The sequence below is a fragment of the Elephantulus edwardii genome, unplaced genomic scaffold, assembly GCF_000299155.1.
Source record: "Elephantulus edwardii isolate Elephantulus edwardi_28Jun2011 unplaced genomic scaffold, EleEdw1.0 scaffold00093, whole genome shotgun sequence".
Classification (NCBI taxonomy): domain Eukaryota; kingdom Metazoa; phylum Chordata; class Mammalia; order Macroscelidea; family Macroscelididae; genus Elephantulus; species Elephantulus edwardii.
Window position 1 is genome coordinate 11918743 of NW_006399843.1, and position 16495 is coordinate 11935237.

Sequence of the window (16495 nt, forward strand, 5' to 3'; positions counted from 1 at the left end):
GGAAAGGAAGGAATATTGGCCCACCAGAGACCCTCCAGTGGGCACTTTAGCAGGAGGAGGGAGCCAGAAGAGGAATGGCCAGCAGGTGTAAGTCAGAGCCCCTGATGACCCTCAGACTATAAGAGGCTCCACATCTGGATTACGTCCCCAAACCCAGGCAGGGGGTGCTATCAACCTGCACTCCCAAGCCTGGTGTAACGCCAAAACAGGAGATTATAAAGCACAAGAAGGACCTCTGCGGCTTGATTCGTCCGACCCAGGCATTTTGGGGTAGAGAAGCATGGTGTGTGAAGCGAGAATGGGGGAAGTCTGTCCCCGACCAGGTCTGGATGTAACCATGGTGCTCTTAGCTTCCCTTAATGAACGGCATCAGCCAAGAATGTCTCCAGGCCACTCACAATGATTTATACTTCCACCTTGTGCCATCGCTTGGATGGAATTATTTCCACATAGCAGTTTCCTTGGAATAAAGAAGAGTTTTCATTGGCTGGGTCTAAACAAATCTCCTAAGAATTTTAAGCTATGCATGCATGTGTTTGGGAGTGCTGTTGTGATTAGGTGCCATCAAATCAAGTACAACCCATAGCAACCCTATGAATAACAGATCTGAGCCTTGGTCTAGCCTGTGCCACCTTCACATCTCACTAGTGGGACGGACATAGTTGCGTCTACTTGCGGCAGTCACTGTGGCAATGTATCTGGTTGTAGGTCTTCCTCTCTTTCACCAACCCTCCACCTTTCCAAGTATGAAGTCCTTCTTGAAGTAATAGCCTCTCCTAGCAGCATGCCCAAAGTATATGAGTCCAAGTGTTGTCATCTTTGCCTCCAAGGAGCACTCTGGCTGCATTTTCTCCAATACATGTCTGTTTGTTCTTTTGGCAGTCCATGGAATAGTCAATACTCTTCTCCAACATCATAACTCAAAGGCATCAATCCTTCTGTCAACCTTATTCATTGTACAGCTGTCAAATGCATAGCTAGTGATTGAAAAGACCATAACCTAAATTAGGAGTACCTTAGTCCTCACACTGACATCACTGCTCCTCAATAATTTGGAGAGGCCTCAGAGTGCAGACTTTCCCAGTGTAATACGTCTCCTGATCTCCTGATTACTGATGCCAAGGGTATTGATTGGAGAAGATAAAGTCATTGACAGTTTCAATCTTTTCTTCATCTAGCATGATGTTGCCAGTGATAAGAATTTTTATTTTCTTGATGTTGAGATGCAATCCATATTGAAGGCTGTAGTCTTCAGTCTTCTGCAACAAGTGTTTCAAAACCTCCTCACTTTCAGCAAGCAAGGTTGTGTCGTCTGCATCACATAGGTTACTGACGAGTCTTCTGATTCTGATGCCACATTCTTCGTCATAGAACCCAGCTTCTCAAATATTGTTTAGGAGAAGGGAGCCTCTTTCTGGCATTTTGAGATTGACAAACAAGTCTTATTATTCATGATCCTCTGGAATTCAATCCTACCTCCCCAAAGTCCTCTCTGTCCTCACTACAAGGCTCTATTCATTTAGCTCATTCTCACAGACCCCAAAGCACTCTCTGTCCTTCATGAAAAGGCCCTAATAATTTAGCTCATTCTATAACCCCAACTCCCTCTCAGTCCTCATAAATGCCCTCATCCTCTAGCTTGTTCTCATAGAGTTCTGTAACAATGAGCTCGAGTGTATTAGAGACTAAGAGGTCGACGCAGGAGAGGGCAAGTTCAGATATGTTGTTCACAGGGTTGCTACGAGTCATAGTCAACTTGATGGCACCTAATAACAACAATATAGAGTTTTCAGAGAATAACAAGCTTGCCATTCCCGACATCCTCTGCCCCTTCTCATCCTCATCTATCTGAGGTGCTGGGCTTCTGTCCGAACCTTGGTTCAAGAACACTCAAGTTTTGTTGAAGTAAAAAGGCATTTAATCTGTGGCATCCACTTCTGAAAGAGCTTGGCTTCGGAAACTCTGTGAACTTGGAGAAACGATGAAAGTTATACAAGTGTTCAGGTCTTTTATTCATAGGGTCACTATGAGTAGCCTACGACTTGACAGCACTTAACAATAACAACAACATAGAGAGAACTCTGTGAGCCTCGTGGATAGAAAGTTATGCTACCAAGCCAAAGTTGGGTGATTTTAATCTGTGGCCTTCAAGCCTGGTTTTGTTTTTGGTCAAACATTCTCCTAAGTGGTATAGCCCTGGTCTGTCCATATGCTGTACAGCTGTAACTCGCGGTTGCTGTGATGCTAAACACTGTGACACTGATGTGTCAAATGCGAGAATGGTTACCCATGGTGGACAGTGTTTGGTGGAGCTCCCGGAATAAAACAAGCTTGGAAGCAGGAGTAGCATCCGCTTCCGAAACAGCTTGCCTCTGGAAACTCTATGAACTTGGAGAAACGATAAAGTTATACAAGTGTTCATGTCTTTTGTTCATAGGGTCGCTATGAGTCATCTATGACTCGATGACACTTAACAACAACAACATATTGTTATTAATATTCACACCAGCCAGAATCTTACAGCTCCCATCATTCTCATTCACACTCACTTATTGTCTGTCAAGTCAGAAAACAACTTGCAGCTGACCTTCCAGCAGGTTTTCAGAGGGAGGAGACTGGCCATCTTTCTCCTGCAGAGCTGCTAGTGGATTTGAACCACCAGAGAGGCGTCTCCTTTTGGTTAGCATCCAGCCTTCCTATAGACACTGCCACAGAGCTCGCTTCAAAGGCAAATGCCAAGGCAGGACATGTCCCATCATCTTTTGCCACATTCAGGAATCTGTCACACACTCGGGTTAGAGGAGAGGACGAGAGGCAGCCAGTGCCCACTCTAAGGTTAGCTCCTAGTGCTGGCCGGACACCGCAGGCAGAAACAAGGCAAGGCCAAATGTGAGCTGAGAGCAGTAGGACAGGACCCCTCTGGGGGTGGAGGCCCTGGGGGCTGTGGGAGGCAGGGCTGAGCCAAGCAAGGCCTCAGGCCCAGAGGCAGAAGGAAGATTTTAGAGCCCTAGGCAACCTGCCTGCTTCCTGCCCATTCCCAGGAGGTTTGCAGGAATGGAAGCATGCCCCAGAGACAGCACTGGATGCTCACTGAAGCCCAGTTAGGCAAACAAGGCTGAGCCTGCACCCATGCCTACTCTTGCATGCCCCACAATGGATGCCTCAGCACTATTATCTATGGCTTACACACATATCCCTCTACCCCTCCAGCCACAGAGCAAGGTGGAAAAAGCTGTGCCCCGGGTCTACCAATTCTGCTGAGCCCACCTGAAGGGAGATAAGGACCTGGAGGCCCTGGACTTCTCTCCTGGACACTCCCTCAGGGATACGCCTCCAACAGATTTCAGAGGAGAAATAGTCACTGTTCCCAGATTCAGACCTGAGATCTCCCTCCGTTGCTCTCCTTTCCAGCTCTCTTCATGAACAAGGCCCTCTCTCTTTCCTCTTCCTTCCTCTGAGTGGGACCGAGCACCCTCTCCTTAATTGCATTCTCATTAAACAAGCCCTTAATAAATGCACACCAAGGGAAAGAGGGTTGTGCAACACAGCACCCTCACAAGTGATAATTAGGCACAGAGCACAGCAATTAAGCAAATCAGGGAACAAGGAAGGGGTGGGCCGGACAGCTGTGTTACATCTTAGGAAGGGACAGGAACCCACATAAATCTCAACTGCAGTAACAGTCTTGAAAACGGCTTCTCAAAGTGTGTGAAGGGTGTCTTGCTGGGTTACCAAAATTCACTGTAGCCTCAATCTTTGAGCCTGAGTTTATATGTGGCAGGGTCTGGAGTGACACAGGACATCTGGGAGTTCAAGGCTCTGAGGCTCTGTATCAAGTCCTCTGGGAGTTCAAGGCTCTGAGGCTCTGTATCAAGTCCCTACCATTGAGGGAACAGCCATGAGTCTGCCAAGCCTCCATCTTCCGTCCTCACTTCCCAGAGCCTCACTGTTCTTCAGCCCCTCACATCCCTACTGGCCTGCCCTTCCCTGGTTGTGGTTATCTGGAAGACAATTTGGGGCAGCTGGGCCCAAGAAAGGAGACTATCTCCCCCTCACCTACCAATGAGCCGTTCACCCCCCCTTCTGTCCTACTCCCTGTGAGAGCCCTTTGCTATGATGTCCAAAGTTCTCCTAGCCAGGATGACCCCTGGGACCATCTCTGGCCATTTCAAATCTCCATAACTGGGCTGATGTGCCCTGAGAGAAAGGCTGGCAGCTGTGCTCCAAGCAGAGCAGTGGAAGGCGCACTCGAGCATCAAGTGGGAGGGGACAGTCCGGAACCTGCTGGTCTCCCACCCACTAGTTGCTTTGCTCTCTTCTGAACTCCCAGACAGTAGATCAGAGGTTCCGTCCCTCTCCACCCAATGTAGCACCAAAGGGTCCCTCACCTCCCCACTTTACCCAGCTAAGCCATCTTTGGAAAACTTGGGGGTCTCTACCCAGAGAAAACTACCAAGAATTTGCCCACTTACACAGAGAGAGAGAAAGAGAGAGAATCTGCAGGGCCCTGTTGGTTGTCCGTAGAAGCTCTACTTCTGTGAAAATGCTAACTGTAGCTCATTAGCAGAGAATCAACTAGATGGCAACTAGTTTGTAGTTTAAGGATCAGGACTGAGGTCCCCAGAGCTCACCCAGGTCAGGAGGAAGAGAGGCCAGAGGGGCTGATGAACTGGTGTGGGTGTGAACTCCTCAGTGACCCCTTACCCCACAGGGATCACAGTGTCCTGAGCCAGGCTGATCTGAGTTGAGGGAGAGCCAGAGTGAGGGGCACTGTGGAGGTGGTTGACTTCATCAGTGTCATGGTGCAGGTAAAGTGGTCAAGGAGACATCAGCCAGGTGGACAGAATTAAAGGAGATTAAAGGAGCAGCTCCAGAGTAAAAGAAATATTCCCCCACCAGGTGCCCACACACACTGGGGTCTGCTTACAGATGACATTTACAGGAACAGCAGCAACTCTCCTTTACAGGCTCTGTCTTCCTTTTTTTAGCAAAAATATCTACACACATATAGAAACACATGCTTCTCCCTTTAACCCTCACCTCAGCCTAACCCACTGGCAGTCTGGGAAACAGCCAAAAGCCAAATCTGACCAATATAAACAGGAAGAGATGCAGGTGCCAGAGATGGAGTCAGCTTACACTGAAATCCCGCTAGGATTTAGAAGGTTACACTCTGGGCTACTATCATCCTCTTATCTCCTGGAATGTGACCCTCAAAACGATGTGCCTATCAGTAGATATTAATAATGACTCTATCCCCTCTGTGTCCTCTATATAGGTCTCCTCAGGTTCATATTCACCCACAAATTGAGCCAGGAACCAGAATCTCTTTGTAGGAAGAGACACAAGGCAGTCCTCAGACCTGTGCTAACTAACCCCTTCATTGTTGTTGTTGTTGTTGTTGTTGTTGTTGTGTACTGTCCAGTCAAAGCCAACCCATAGCTGACCTTCCAGAGGGGTTTCCAAGGCAGTTAAACATACGGAGAAGATTGCCCATCTTTGTCTCAGGAGGGGCTGGTGGATTTGAACCGCGTGATTTTGGCTTGGCAGCGAAACTCCTTTCCACTAAGCCACCAGAGCTGCCTCAGTGTGGAGGCAGAGGGGAAACGTGGGCATTGGAGGAGGTAGAGGACTGAGGAGCACATGGTGAAAGGACCAGGAGTAAGGGGACACCACAGCACCTCATCCAAAGACCTCTGGATAAGGGGTAGAAGGCACCATTCCAACAATTACACGTGCAAACCAACCCTTATCCCCTTGTCCAAAGCTCGCATCCACGTCCCCAGAAAGCCAGAACCTCTGAACTCAGCAGACTACCCTGCAGCCCCAAGGGCCCAATTCCAGAAAACTGAACCAAAGGCTCCAGAAACCAACCAACTAACTGGAAGGCTGGCGACCCAAGCGGTGGGGGAAAGTGCATGGTGCACAGGGCGCCTAGTAGAAAGCCAGGAGAAAAGCCGGTGGCCACAGTGACAATTTCCTGCCTTACCCCACAGTCCAACTGGTGTACGGCGTCCCTCCTGCGAGTGACCCCCTCCTAAGTAGCGTGAGGGTAGAGGGTGAGAAGAGACCAGCCAGAGCAGCCTTACCCAAAAGCCCAGTGCCCAGCCATCTCGCCTGGGCTTCGCCACGGACCCTGGCCCCTGGCATCATCCTGTTTTCTCCCGAGCACGCTGAGGTCTGCGGACGGGACAGCGGTGCTCTCCGCCCTGGAGCCGCCAAGAGCACTGCGCCGCGGGTTGGGGCTCCGGAAAGTTAGCGGGGAAAGAGCGAGGGAGGAGGGCGCCGAGGGGAGGCGCGTCCGGCGCCTGGAGCCGGCTGCGGGAACCGCGGCGGGAGGGCAGGGAGGAGGAGCTGGAGGAGGAGAAGGTCGGAGCAGCGCAGAGTAAGAGCGAGGCTGCACCTCTGCTCTGGACCCGCTCCAGCCGCAAGAGGGGCGGTAGCCCGGGGTGCCCCCGCGCTCTGCGCACCCGGCGCGGCGCGCACCGCCTCGTGGTCCCCGAGCCGCGGGAATACCCCGGCTCCAGACTCCCGGCTCCGACTCCCGCCTGGGCTGAGCTGCTGCGGCTCGGCACTGCAGAGCAGGTCCGCAGCAGCCCGCAGCATCCCAGGCGCCGAGCTGCAATTAGGAGGATGGGGGTTGGGGGTAAGGGGTGGAGCTTTGGGGTTATAGGAAGGCTGTTTTGTGGAACACTGGCAGGATAGCAGCTGCCTCTCCGGGAGCCGCGAAAAAAATCACTTGAACAGCCGCAGCGAGCGCTGCTGCAGCCGGTGGGCGTGTGCGGTGTTGCCCACTGCAGCCGCATCTCCCAGAGGCCTCGGGGCCCCGCGCCAACCGCCTGCTGCCCCCGCAGTCAGCTCCGCGGGTTGCTTCGGCTGCTTGCAGCAGGACTGCCAAAGGCAAACTGCATGCCGCCCCCCCCCCCCCCCAGTCTCCCATTTCTTCATAGATTCCGTGGAGATAATGATGCTCTGGTTAAGAATCCGGCCAGACACTACCTTTTGGAGACTTGGCGTCTGCTTGGCCACCCTACGCCGTGTTTCATCTTCTCACGGTACCCGTACTTCTTTTTCCCCACTTAAGCAACTCCACTTTGGACTCCACCCTTCCACCCTCCTGTAAGAGTTCCCAGTCTCCTTCAGAACAGCTTCCAAATTCCACATACTCCCTCTGGGGTGGAAATAGAGGAACAAAGGGAGAATTTGGAGGTCATAGTCAAGTCAGAGGTCTGAGGTGAACCCACGAACAAATAAGCCTTTCCCTAGCCAGTCCTAAATTAAAGTGAGAAGTACTATTTTTGCTAATTTGATAAATGCCATCAGATTCTCTCCTTACATCACCCCCCCACCCCCACCCCCAACTCTCCAAGCTCTCTCCCTTCATGGCTGAGCTTTTGGCTGTCTCAGACCCTCCATTTTTATCGTGTTTCTAGATAAATTCAACCTTGGAAACCTTGATCTGTCTTCACTGCTGAGCCACTGCTGCTGGGAACGCCCCCCCCCAAGTCTCTGGTGGGCTTTGAAGAAATCATGAACCTCTTGAAACTGTATGCAAAATGCTGAATCTATTCCCCCCCCCAACGATGGTTGTGCCTTTTTTTCAATACAGTTGTTATAATCGGGCAACTGGAGTTAGAGGGACTCTGTGGAATTGAATCCTGGCTCCACCATTTATGCATGTATGGTTTTCAGCAAGTTACTCAATCTTCTGGAGAAATTCCTTCTTCTCATTCGTCAAACAATGAAAGTAACTTAACCTCATAGGATTGTTAAGAGGAATTCAATTCTGGGCCCCTAATATTAGAGGATCTCGTTTCAGACTTCTCTTTCCATGACCCTCTTCACTGGAGAAGAAGACCACAGGACCAAGAGTAGTTCCATGCACACCTCCTCTTCTGGACTGAGCTACAAATATCAGACCCTGATGTCTCCCGCCAAAACCTCTCCAAGGACAGTGCAGTGCAGGTGTCTCCCCAGGTCCTCCTTTGGAGGTGACGACACAAGAGGGCACTGATAGGGCTGGGTGGGAGCCAAGAGGCAGCTGGGACTCAGCATGCACGTGAGCATTCACAGGCAAGCATGGGAGCCCCTGTCCGTTCAGGACCACAGGAGAGTGTGGGCCAGGGACCAGCCTGAAAATGCCATGTTGTAACTGGTCTTCCAGGTCCTCATGAAGGAGAATTAATTGATGATGTTTTTTTTTTTTCTTCTTCAAATTGATGATGTTTAAAAAGAATCTTAACACTTTGTTATCTTGTTTTGTAACTTATCCTTGAACATATGGCACATGGTTTCTTTCTATGCACAAGTCCTAAACCTCATCTGAGGTGAAGATGGCTGTGAGGATTGACTAACAAAGTACACGAGAGTGCTTAGCCGAATACTAGTAATACTAGACTATCACTGTGGTAAGTGGTCCAGACACTATTATCACTTCCTATTCCCAATGAGCTCTGTGGAACAAAAAAGGCTTAACACACATCCCCCTTCTGCTTACCCTCCCCTCCCCGAGGAGGTCCAGGCACTGCCCCCAGCACAGGAGCAAAGTCTAGCACCCACACTGCCCACTTTATTTTTACAGCAGGGGTCATATTTCTTAGAGCAAGAGACTGAGGTGAGAGAGGTGAGCCAAGGGGAAGGAAAGTGACCCCTACCCCGGGAAGGGGGAGGGAAAAGAGCTCCTCGGATATCTTTAGATCTTGGTGACAGGCAGCTGGGAACAATTTTTTCAGCTCCCTCTCCTCCACCTTCTCTGCTGCCTCCCCACTCATAGGGGAGAACTCCAGTTCTTAGAGCTGGAAGGGTCTTTAGAAAACTCCTTACAAATGAAGAAACAGACCCAGGAAGCTCCCAGAGGGGGTCCACAGTTGCAGAGAAAGTTACTGCTCAAGCTAGGATTTTAACCTCCCCCAGCCTTTGGTTCCCCCACTCCACACCCCCAGCTTTCCTCTGAAGAATGCCAGGAGGACTCCACAGCTGGGCCGAAAAAAAGTACTTGAGAAATGCATTAGCAGCGAGAGGGTTTTTTACATTTATAGAACCCTTTCCTCAAAAACTCTCAGAAACCTTTCACACAGGAGTCCATTTATCGGAGCTGAGAGGTTCCTCCAACGATGCCAGAAGAGACTGGCTTCACCTTTTGAAAACTTTCTCCTAGTTTGAGCCTCTCTTCACCCCTAGTTGCTGCATGGGGTTGGGAAGAACAGAGACACACACACCACACATACCGCCACCACCACCCCCAGCTGCTGGAAGAGCCTGGTGTCTTCTTGTGGTCCAGGGGACTTAGTTCTTGGTGGTGTGGTAATGCAACTCAGGGCTTGGATGGCCTGGCTTGGAAACCTCTTGAAGAACAAGTTTTCAGGGATGTAGAGATGGATGGGGCCCTATGCCAAGGAGCTGTCAGAGAGCTGGTTCACGCTCAGGCTGGAAGAGAAGGCCTAGAATTAGACTAAGGGAGCAGGGATTGTTTCTTTGTTGGGGTTCACTGAAGTCTCTTTGAAGCAGGGAATCCCACAGCCTTCTCCCAAGACCAGGCAGCTAATTCAGTTCAAAACCCACTCTTCCCCCCACCCCCACCTACCCCAAACACTCTTCCACCCAGCCCTCTCAGGGTTGGTTGGAGCCAAGAGGAGAGTGGTCTCCCTTTCCTCAGAGGGACCAGCCTATAGAGGAGCCAGTAGGTAAGGGGTGTGGGAGAGGGGTAGGCAGAAATGCCCCCCCCTCTATGTAAGCTCCAAGTCCCAGCCTCCCAGAGCTCCTCTTATGATCGTGAGAAGGCACTTGCTCCTTGAGGCGGCATCACCTTCTGCAGAGGACCAGAGAAGAAAGTCCCATCACTTTCCAGAAAGTGGACCAAGACCCCCGAGGCCGGGAGAAGGAAAGATATGGGAGTGCTCCTCTCCAACGAGGCTTCCAGGACTATTTTGAGAGGAGTCCCTCCTAAGTAACCAAGCCCGTCTGGTGGGGAGCCTCCTCCCCTTTTGTCTCCCCTGTTGCCCTTGCCTCTCCAGCTCTCCCCTATAAGCTCTCCTAATTGGTTCCTGCCGGAGCATTGCAGGTAATAGAGCCAAGTCTCGGCTCCTAGAGGCAGAGGGCACAGGGGCTCTGCAGAGCGCCCTCTTAATGTCCACCCCACTGCTCCTCTCCATCCAGTACTGGGACCCGCCTCAGGACCTGACTGTGGAGCAGCAGGCACCAGGAGCCTCTGCATGCATTAGCTTAAAGTTAAATACCCACGGATCCTCCTGCCTTTGCGCTTGGCTAGACCCTATCAGAGAAAACTTTCAGGAGTTTCCTTCTCAGGCTGGTCCTGCCCCTCCCATTCACCGCCCCTCCCCTCCAGCCCAGCGTGCCCTCTGGCCCCTAGCCACAGCCTTAGCATCTACTGAAGTTCGGCAGGTGCTGAGGGGGTTAACAGGACAGCATGCACCAAACCAACCGCAGGCACGTGGCTCAGCAGTCCGGCTGGGGAGCACAGCACCTCAGCAGCCACCCCCCAGGCAGCTGCCATTCCCCAGCAAGTTGCCTAGGGATCAACTCCTGAACCCTCCTCTTGAAAGTCCAAGGCTGCTTCTCACCTATCTCCACTTTCTAAGGGTTGGGGATGCAGGCAGGTAGGCAGCCACCTCCTCCCTCCTCCCCTTCCCCTTTCTCTGTTTTCCTCCAGGTTCTATCCAAATATCCTTTCAAGCAAAGGGGGGTGGGGAGACCCAGACAGATGAGCTCATTGGGAGGAGGAGGGAGCTGAAATATCCTGACCAGAATGCGCTCACCGGATAGTCCTGAGCAGGAGAGGGGTGTGTGCCCACTTCCAGGAGCAGCCGGCTGTTCCCTCGCTGCAGCTCAGAGATGGGGTGAGTCCCAGACATCCCTTTATTGTGGACTGCAATGGGGTGGGCTGAAAACCCCTGGGACTGGGTCTCAAACTCCCCACTCAGCACCCCAGAGCTGTGTTTATGTCTCTGTACCATGGGCCACTATTGCCCTGGACCCCCTTCAGGGAGGATGTGGGTACAGGGGGACTGGGGGTTGAAGACCAGCAGAGTCTCTCATTTACTGCAGTTTGGCTGCCCATGGGACTATCTTACAGCAGAATGTCCAGGTGTCCTCCAGGAACTCAGACCTGGTCCTGGCCACTAACCCAGCACATCAGACAGACTGACAAATGGAGACATCAGTGTGGAGTCAGCCAGGCTGGACTCCCTAAATGTTCTGGTGCCCACCCCTGTGAGCATTTATCAGGGAGCAGTGGGGCTTGCAAAGAGGCATGGTGGGAAGAAGAGGGGAGAATGGGAATAAGAGAGGAAAACTGCAGGAGAGGCAGGAGCTAGGTGATGGGGGACAGGTGGAGTGGTCCAGGGGAAGGGAAGGACCATGGTGGCAGAGAGGAGGGTAACTTCAAGAAGCTGGAGTATGACTCGAGCTGAGGAGCAGTAGAGACAGGGAGACAACGGGCCAGTAGAATCTACTTTTGGTAAGAAGAGAGAGGAGTTGGACACCACGAGAGGGAAGAGGGCTGGTAGAAGCCGGAGCTGTTTGTTCAGAGCAAGGGGTCAAGGACTGTGCCATGAGACTGTAGAGAGATGTTAGGGTCCTTCCTACAAGGCTTGATCTCTGCTTCCAAAACCTTTTATCCTTCAATGGTTATTTTGAGATCAGCTCCAAGTCCCCTTCCCCACCTATCCCAAACCCGAGTGCCCTCTGATCTACAGGAGGCCAGTCCACTGACTTGACTAGTATCTGGGTGTGACAGCCTGGACATCCCACAGTCCTGCATTTGGATCCTAACTATGCTAGAACTTTTCTAGCAACATCCCTTTGATGTAACTGTTGTTATTAGTCTGGGTCACTCATGCCCACTCCCACCCAGTCTCCTCTGCCCTGTAAGTCCTTAAGGCCTGGATATGAAAGCTGTCCCACGGTCCCTTCACCAAGGCTGGGCCAGTGAGAGTGTGTGTGAGCTGGGGGCAAGGGTGGAGGGCTGACTGACCAAGAGGACAGGGACGTGCCTGGGCCCCCGCTGGTGAATCAGCGAAAGAAGTTTACCCTTGGCCTGATCTTTAGCAAGGTCCCCAGTTTCCACTGGGCTCCCATTTCTCATCCTGCATGAGGGCTCCTCATTCACGAATCAGTTATAAAAGAACCAGATAAGGGGTCCCAGCGTATAGACGGGTGAAGAGCGTGACTGAGTAAGAAAGCAAAGGAGCAGGGCTCTGTCCACACATGTGTAATATTTACCTTCTGACAAGCAAGAATTACAGGGGTCCTTTAATGGTTCAAGTGGTACAGTGGTTAAAGTACTTGGCTACTAGCTGGAAGGTCAATAGTTTTCACTGATTCTCTGTGGCAGAAAGATGAGGCTGACTGCTTCTGCAAAGACTGGACACCCTGTGGGTAGATCTATGCTCTGCACAGGACAGCTGTGAGTCAAAATAAGACAGCAACAGTCAACACCATTCAGGCAAGTGCGAATCCCATTCTGCCATTTGAATCCTAAAATGAGGGTTGCTGGGGGTCATTCTCAGGCAACTGAAATACTTCCAGATATAAAAATCTCACATCACCCACAAGCTATACTTGAATGCCTTCCGGGACGGAGATCTCATTACCTCAGAGAAACTCAACTCTTTGCAGAGTTCTGGCTTGTATTGATCAGTCACCCGCTCGCCCTGGTGCCTGGCCGTGGAGTCTGATTTCTGTCCCCTGTGGCCACAGCCCAGGCCGGGCTCTTGGCCCACAGCTGTGATGCCTGCTTCCCCTCTTGGCTGAGCGCATCCTCTCTTCGTCTGCCTGTTGACCCACAGGATGTGTGGAAGCAGACATTTCCTAGTCCGCTTGCCAGCTGTTTACAGGGGATGTAACCTGGTTGAGAAGCAGGCGCAGCTGTGACAGGGATTAAAAATTACTTTGCCAGGGCTGTCAGGGACAGTCCCTCCCGTGGACTTCCCAAGCAGCCAAGCTGTGCCTGCTCCCCTTTGCCCAGTGCCTCCTGGACGTGCAAGGTCATTGTTGCCAGAGGAAAAGAGGGCTGCCTTACCAGGTGCCCACTACCCCCGGCCTCCCAGCCCATTACTCCCACCACCTCCAGGCCACGGCCTTTCTCCCACTGCTGGCTTGGGCCTTCTCAATGCTGCAGGGAAGTGAGGGCTTTGACTAGACCCCATGGCCTCCCCCACCCCCAGGAACTTGAAGCTACATTCCAGGCTGTGGTTCAGCTGGGATTCCAGTCCCCAGAACCTGATGGGTGAGGAGTGAGCTGTCTAGAAAGGATGAAGGGCAATGCTACCATGATCCCCTGAGCACGCTGTAGCCGAGCCCTTCCAGCACCGGCCTGTGGGCCTCCAACAAGCCAACGAAGGAGGCCTACCCTGGGGCTCCTAGCTCCGTCCTGCAGCCTGCTGCCCAGCCCACCTCCATCCAGCACTGCCACAGGCCCCTCCTGCTTGAGGTTTCCTAGTACACTTCTCCTCAAATAGATGGGGACAGACAAGCAGCCCGCGAGAGTCCCATAGACCAACCAACCCGAGTTGGTCAGGTTTCTGAACTGCAGGAATGAGATTTGGAACTAACAGACATGTGTCTTCTTGCACATGGATATCAGGTCAACCCAGGCCTGGATCATGGGAAGAAAGACTTGGATTCCAATGTCAACTCTCACTAATGATTAGCCAGCTGGGGGACGACCCTTGCAGGTAGCATGCTGTGCCTCTTCTTAGATCAATTCAGATGCTACTAGAGAGGGAGAAAGCAGGAGCTGGAGTTTGCATGTGCTCCAGTGCTGAGCTCCAGGAGTAGAGTGGGAGCTGAGCTGTGGGATAAAACCCAGACCTGGAGCCTGATGGGAGAGCTGACTCATCATGTGACCCTGAGCAAGTCACTCTCCTGTTTTGGGAATGCTCCCTGAGGTCCCTCTTGTCTCTGAGCTCTCCTCTCATTCATCTATTCCTTTTGGCCTTCCAGAACTATCCTAGAGACTCTTAAAAGTTCCTTATACCAATTGTTATTTGGCAGAAGCAGTGGGCAGACCCACATACAAACTAACACAGCAGATCACATTTTTAAGGTGTAGAAAGGGACCTTGGGATTTTGGAGTCAAAGGACATGAGTTTTCTGGCTGCATCTGAGCTCTGCAGGCAGTTCCAGAAGAAACTGAAGGAACAGTGAAGCTTGGAGAACTCTTATAGGGATACCTCAGTGAAGGACATAGGAAGCCATTGACCAATTCTGAGGTCCAGAGAGGTAGCAAATCATTGGCCAGTTCTGAGTACCAAAATGAAAGCTCTCTGCACATGCAACTCACTCCCCAAACAAAACTAACTCACCTGCCCCCGCACAGCCTGGGCCTGAGCCTGGGTCTGAGCGAGTGAAGGAGGTGTCCAAGCCAGACCCAATCCTCACGGACGCTCATCTCCTCAGAGTGTTCTTGGAGAAAAGACTTAGATGAAGAAGTAGCTTCTGGCCTGTCTCCACCCAGAAAGTGACCACCCCGAAACCTCAGGCCTTTGCTGGTCCATGCCCCTGGCCTGAGTTTCCTTCTCTGTTAATTTCCCTGACATTCTATCTAAGACCTCAGGAGCACCTGGGCAGAAACAGCTTTGTAAATCATGATACTTTGGGTTCTGTTAGATGCTTCTCACGTCTATTAAATGTTCTCACCTCCTTTCTGGCTTCTGTATCAGGTCTCACTCACAGCTGTCAAGTTGAAACTGACCCCACAGCTGACCCTCCATCAGGTTTGTGGAGGCTGTAGATTGCACAAGAGGAGATTGTCCACCTTTCGCCCTTTAAGCAGCTGGTGGTTTTGAACCACCTACCTTTGAGATGCCATTGCAACTCCTGACCCACTAGAGCTCCCTCCCTGTCAGGTAGCACCTGTAAATCCTGCATATATTAAACCAAAAAGCAAACCCACAGCCATTAGGTCCGTTCTAAATCATGACAACTTTCTGTCAGCCTTCTGAGTCTAAAAATTTTTGCAGCCTCCTTTTTCTCCTTCATGAATTCAAATCACTGCCCTTCATTATCAATGTCAGGATCCTTCCAGAATGTTCTCAAATGCATATTATCAGTAACCATTAGCAAAGGGCTTAGAGTCAGTCAGCAGGGAGCAAACAGAAATGGTGGGGAAAGTAGGAACCAGACAGCTAGGTGTTTCTACACCATTTAGGAAGCTGAGGACTTTCTTAGCCAGAAGTCCCCTAGACAAGAGTGAGAGAAAGACACACACACACAAACAGAGAGAGAGTGAGAGACACAGAGAGAGAGACAGGCAGAGATAGACACAGAGAGGAAAGAATGTATCTATTTGTGTAAAAATATATCTATTTGATGTAAAAACAGGGACCAGGGAAGAAAAGACCGGGTCAGGTCTGGGTAAAACCCTTAGACAAGGAGAAGCATTCGGTACTGAAGTTCCAGGGCTGATTCAGCAATATGCAAATGGCACACAGCAGTGTGTAGATTCTACATGAGTGACCTGACTCTTCCCACCAGCCACCTTTATCCTGAAGTCGCATTAGGGCAGACTCCAGCCAGCCAACTGCCAGCTGCTCTTCCCAGGTCCTGAGCAAGCAAGAGTTATCTACCTCATAAGACATGATTTAGAAACCAGGAACAGGAAGAATGACCCATCTGTTCACGAAGTAACAGACAACATCAACTTAACAGTTTCCCTTAGAGTATAAAAAGTTTTCTGCACCCCAGAATTATCCAAGAGCCCTGAGAAGTAAGTGTTCAGCTACTTGTGTCTGGCATATTTCTGGGCTGAGTAGAGTCCCGGAGGATTCTGGGAAAGCAAAGGAAGAAACCATGAAAGGAGCCGAATGACCTCATCCTTGTAAGGCCCATAGCTCGTAGGAACCTGCCTGTGTCCATGAGATTATCAAGAAAGGAGTGTCAGGGATCCCAGTGGATCTTGGCTAAGCTTCAACCTACCACACTCAGTATTCCTAAAAAAAAGTCACACTCATGTAATACTCAAGGGAGATAGTGTGTTTATTTTAACCAAGAGATCCAAGTAATGAGATGAACTGTGAAAGAAACTCACTTTCCTCCAAAAAACAGATACATTTCAGCAGTCAGGCCACATCCACATGGGGTCACTTACGTCTCTCTCCCCGCCACCCCTTCCTACTTCCACACAGCACCAAAAACTTTCAAAGTGCTCTCGGACATATTTGGGCTTTTCTCTCCAAGTGTACAAAGAGCAATAAGAACATTCTAGAATTTGCCTTTGGTGAATCAACTCAAAACCTTGAGAAATGATTGCCCACCACCCACCCCCAGTGTCACTTGGGGGCGGGTGTAGTGAGATGTTTTATATTTGTGTGTATTTATATATGTATGTATATATATATATATATTTATCTGTATCTATATATAGACTATGTACAAATGCAACAGCAAGCTTCAATAAAGGAAGACATCAGCAAGAGGCAGAAAATATTTTAAGACACAGGCTATCATTAAGACAAAACTAGGAAGGAAGAGTTTT

At 50.8% G+C, this 16495-nt stretch overlaps 1 protein-coding gene across 1 annotated transcript in view; it reads right to left on the reverse strand.

The window, feature by feature from the left end:
• LOC102856887 overlaps positions 1-10871 on the reverse strand; it is a 34996-nt gene extending 24125 nt beyond the window's left edge. The window contains exons 1-4 of the mRNA XM_006890883.1: positions 10776-10871; positions 6740-6891; positions 6471-6619; positions 6090-6354 (exon numbers count right to left, since the gene is read on the reverse strand). Coding sequence (XP_006890945.1) covers positions 6090-6354; positions 6471-6619; positions 6740-6891; positions 10776-10871 — 662 coding nt within the window. The remainder of the gene's footprint in view (positions 1-6089; positions 6355-6470; positions 6620-6739; positions 6892-10775) is intronic.
• Between the last annotated feature and the right edge of the window lie 5624 nt (positions 10872-16495).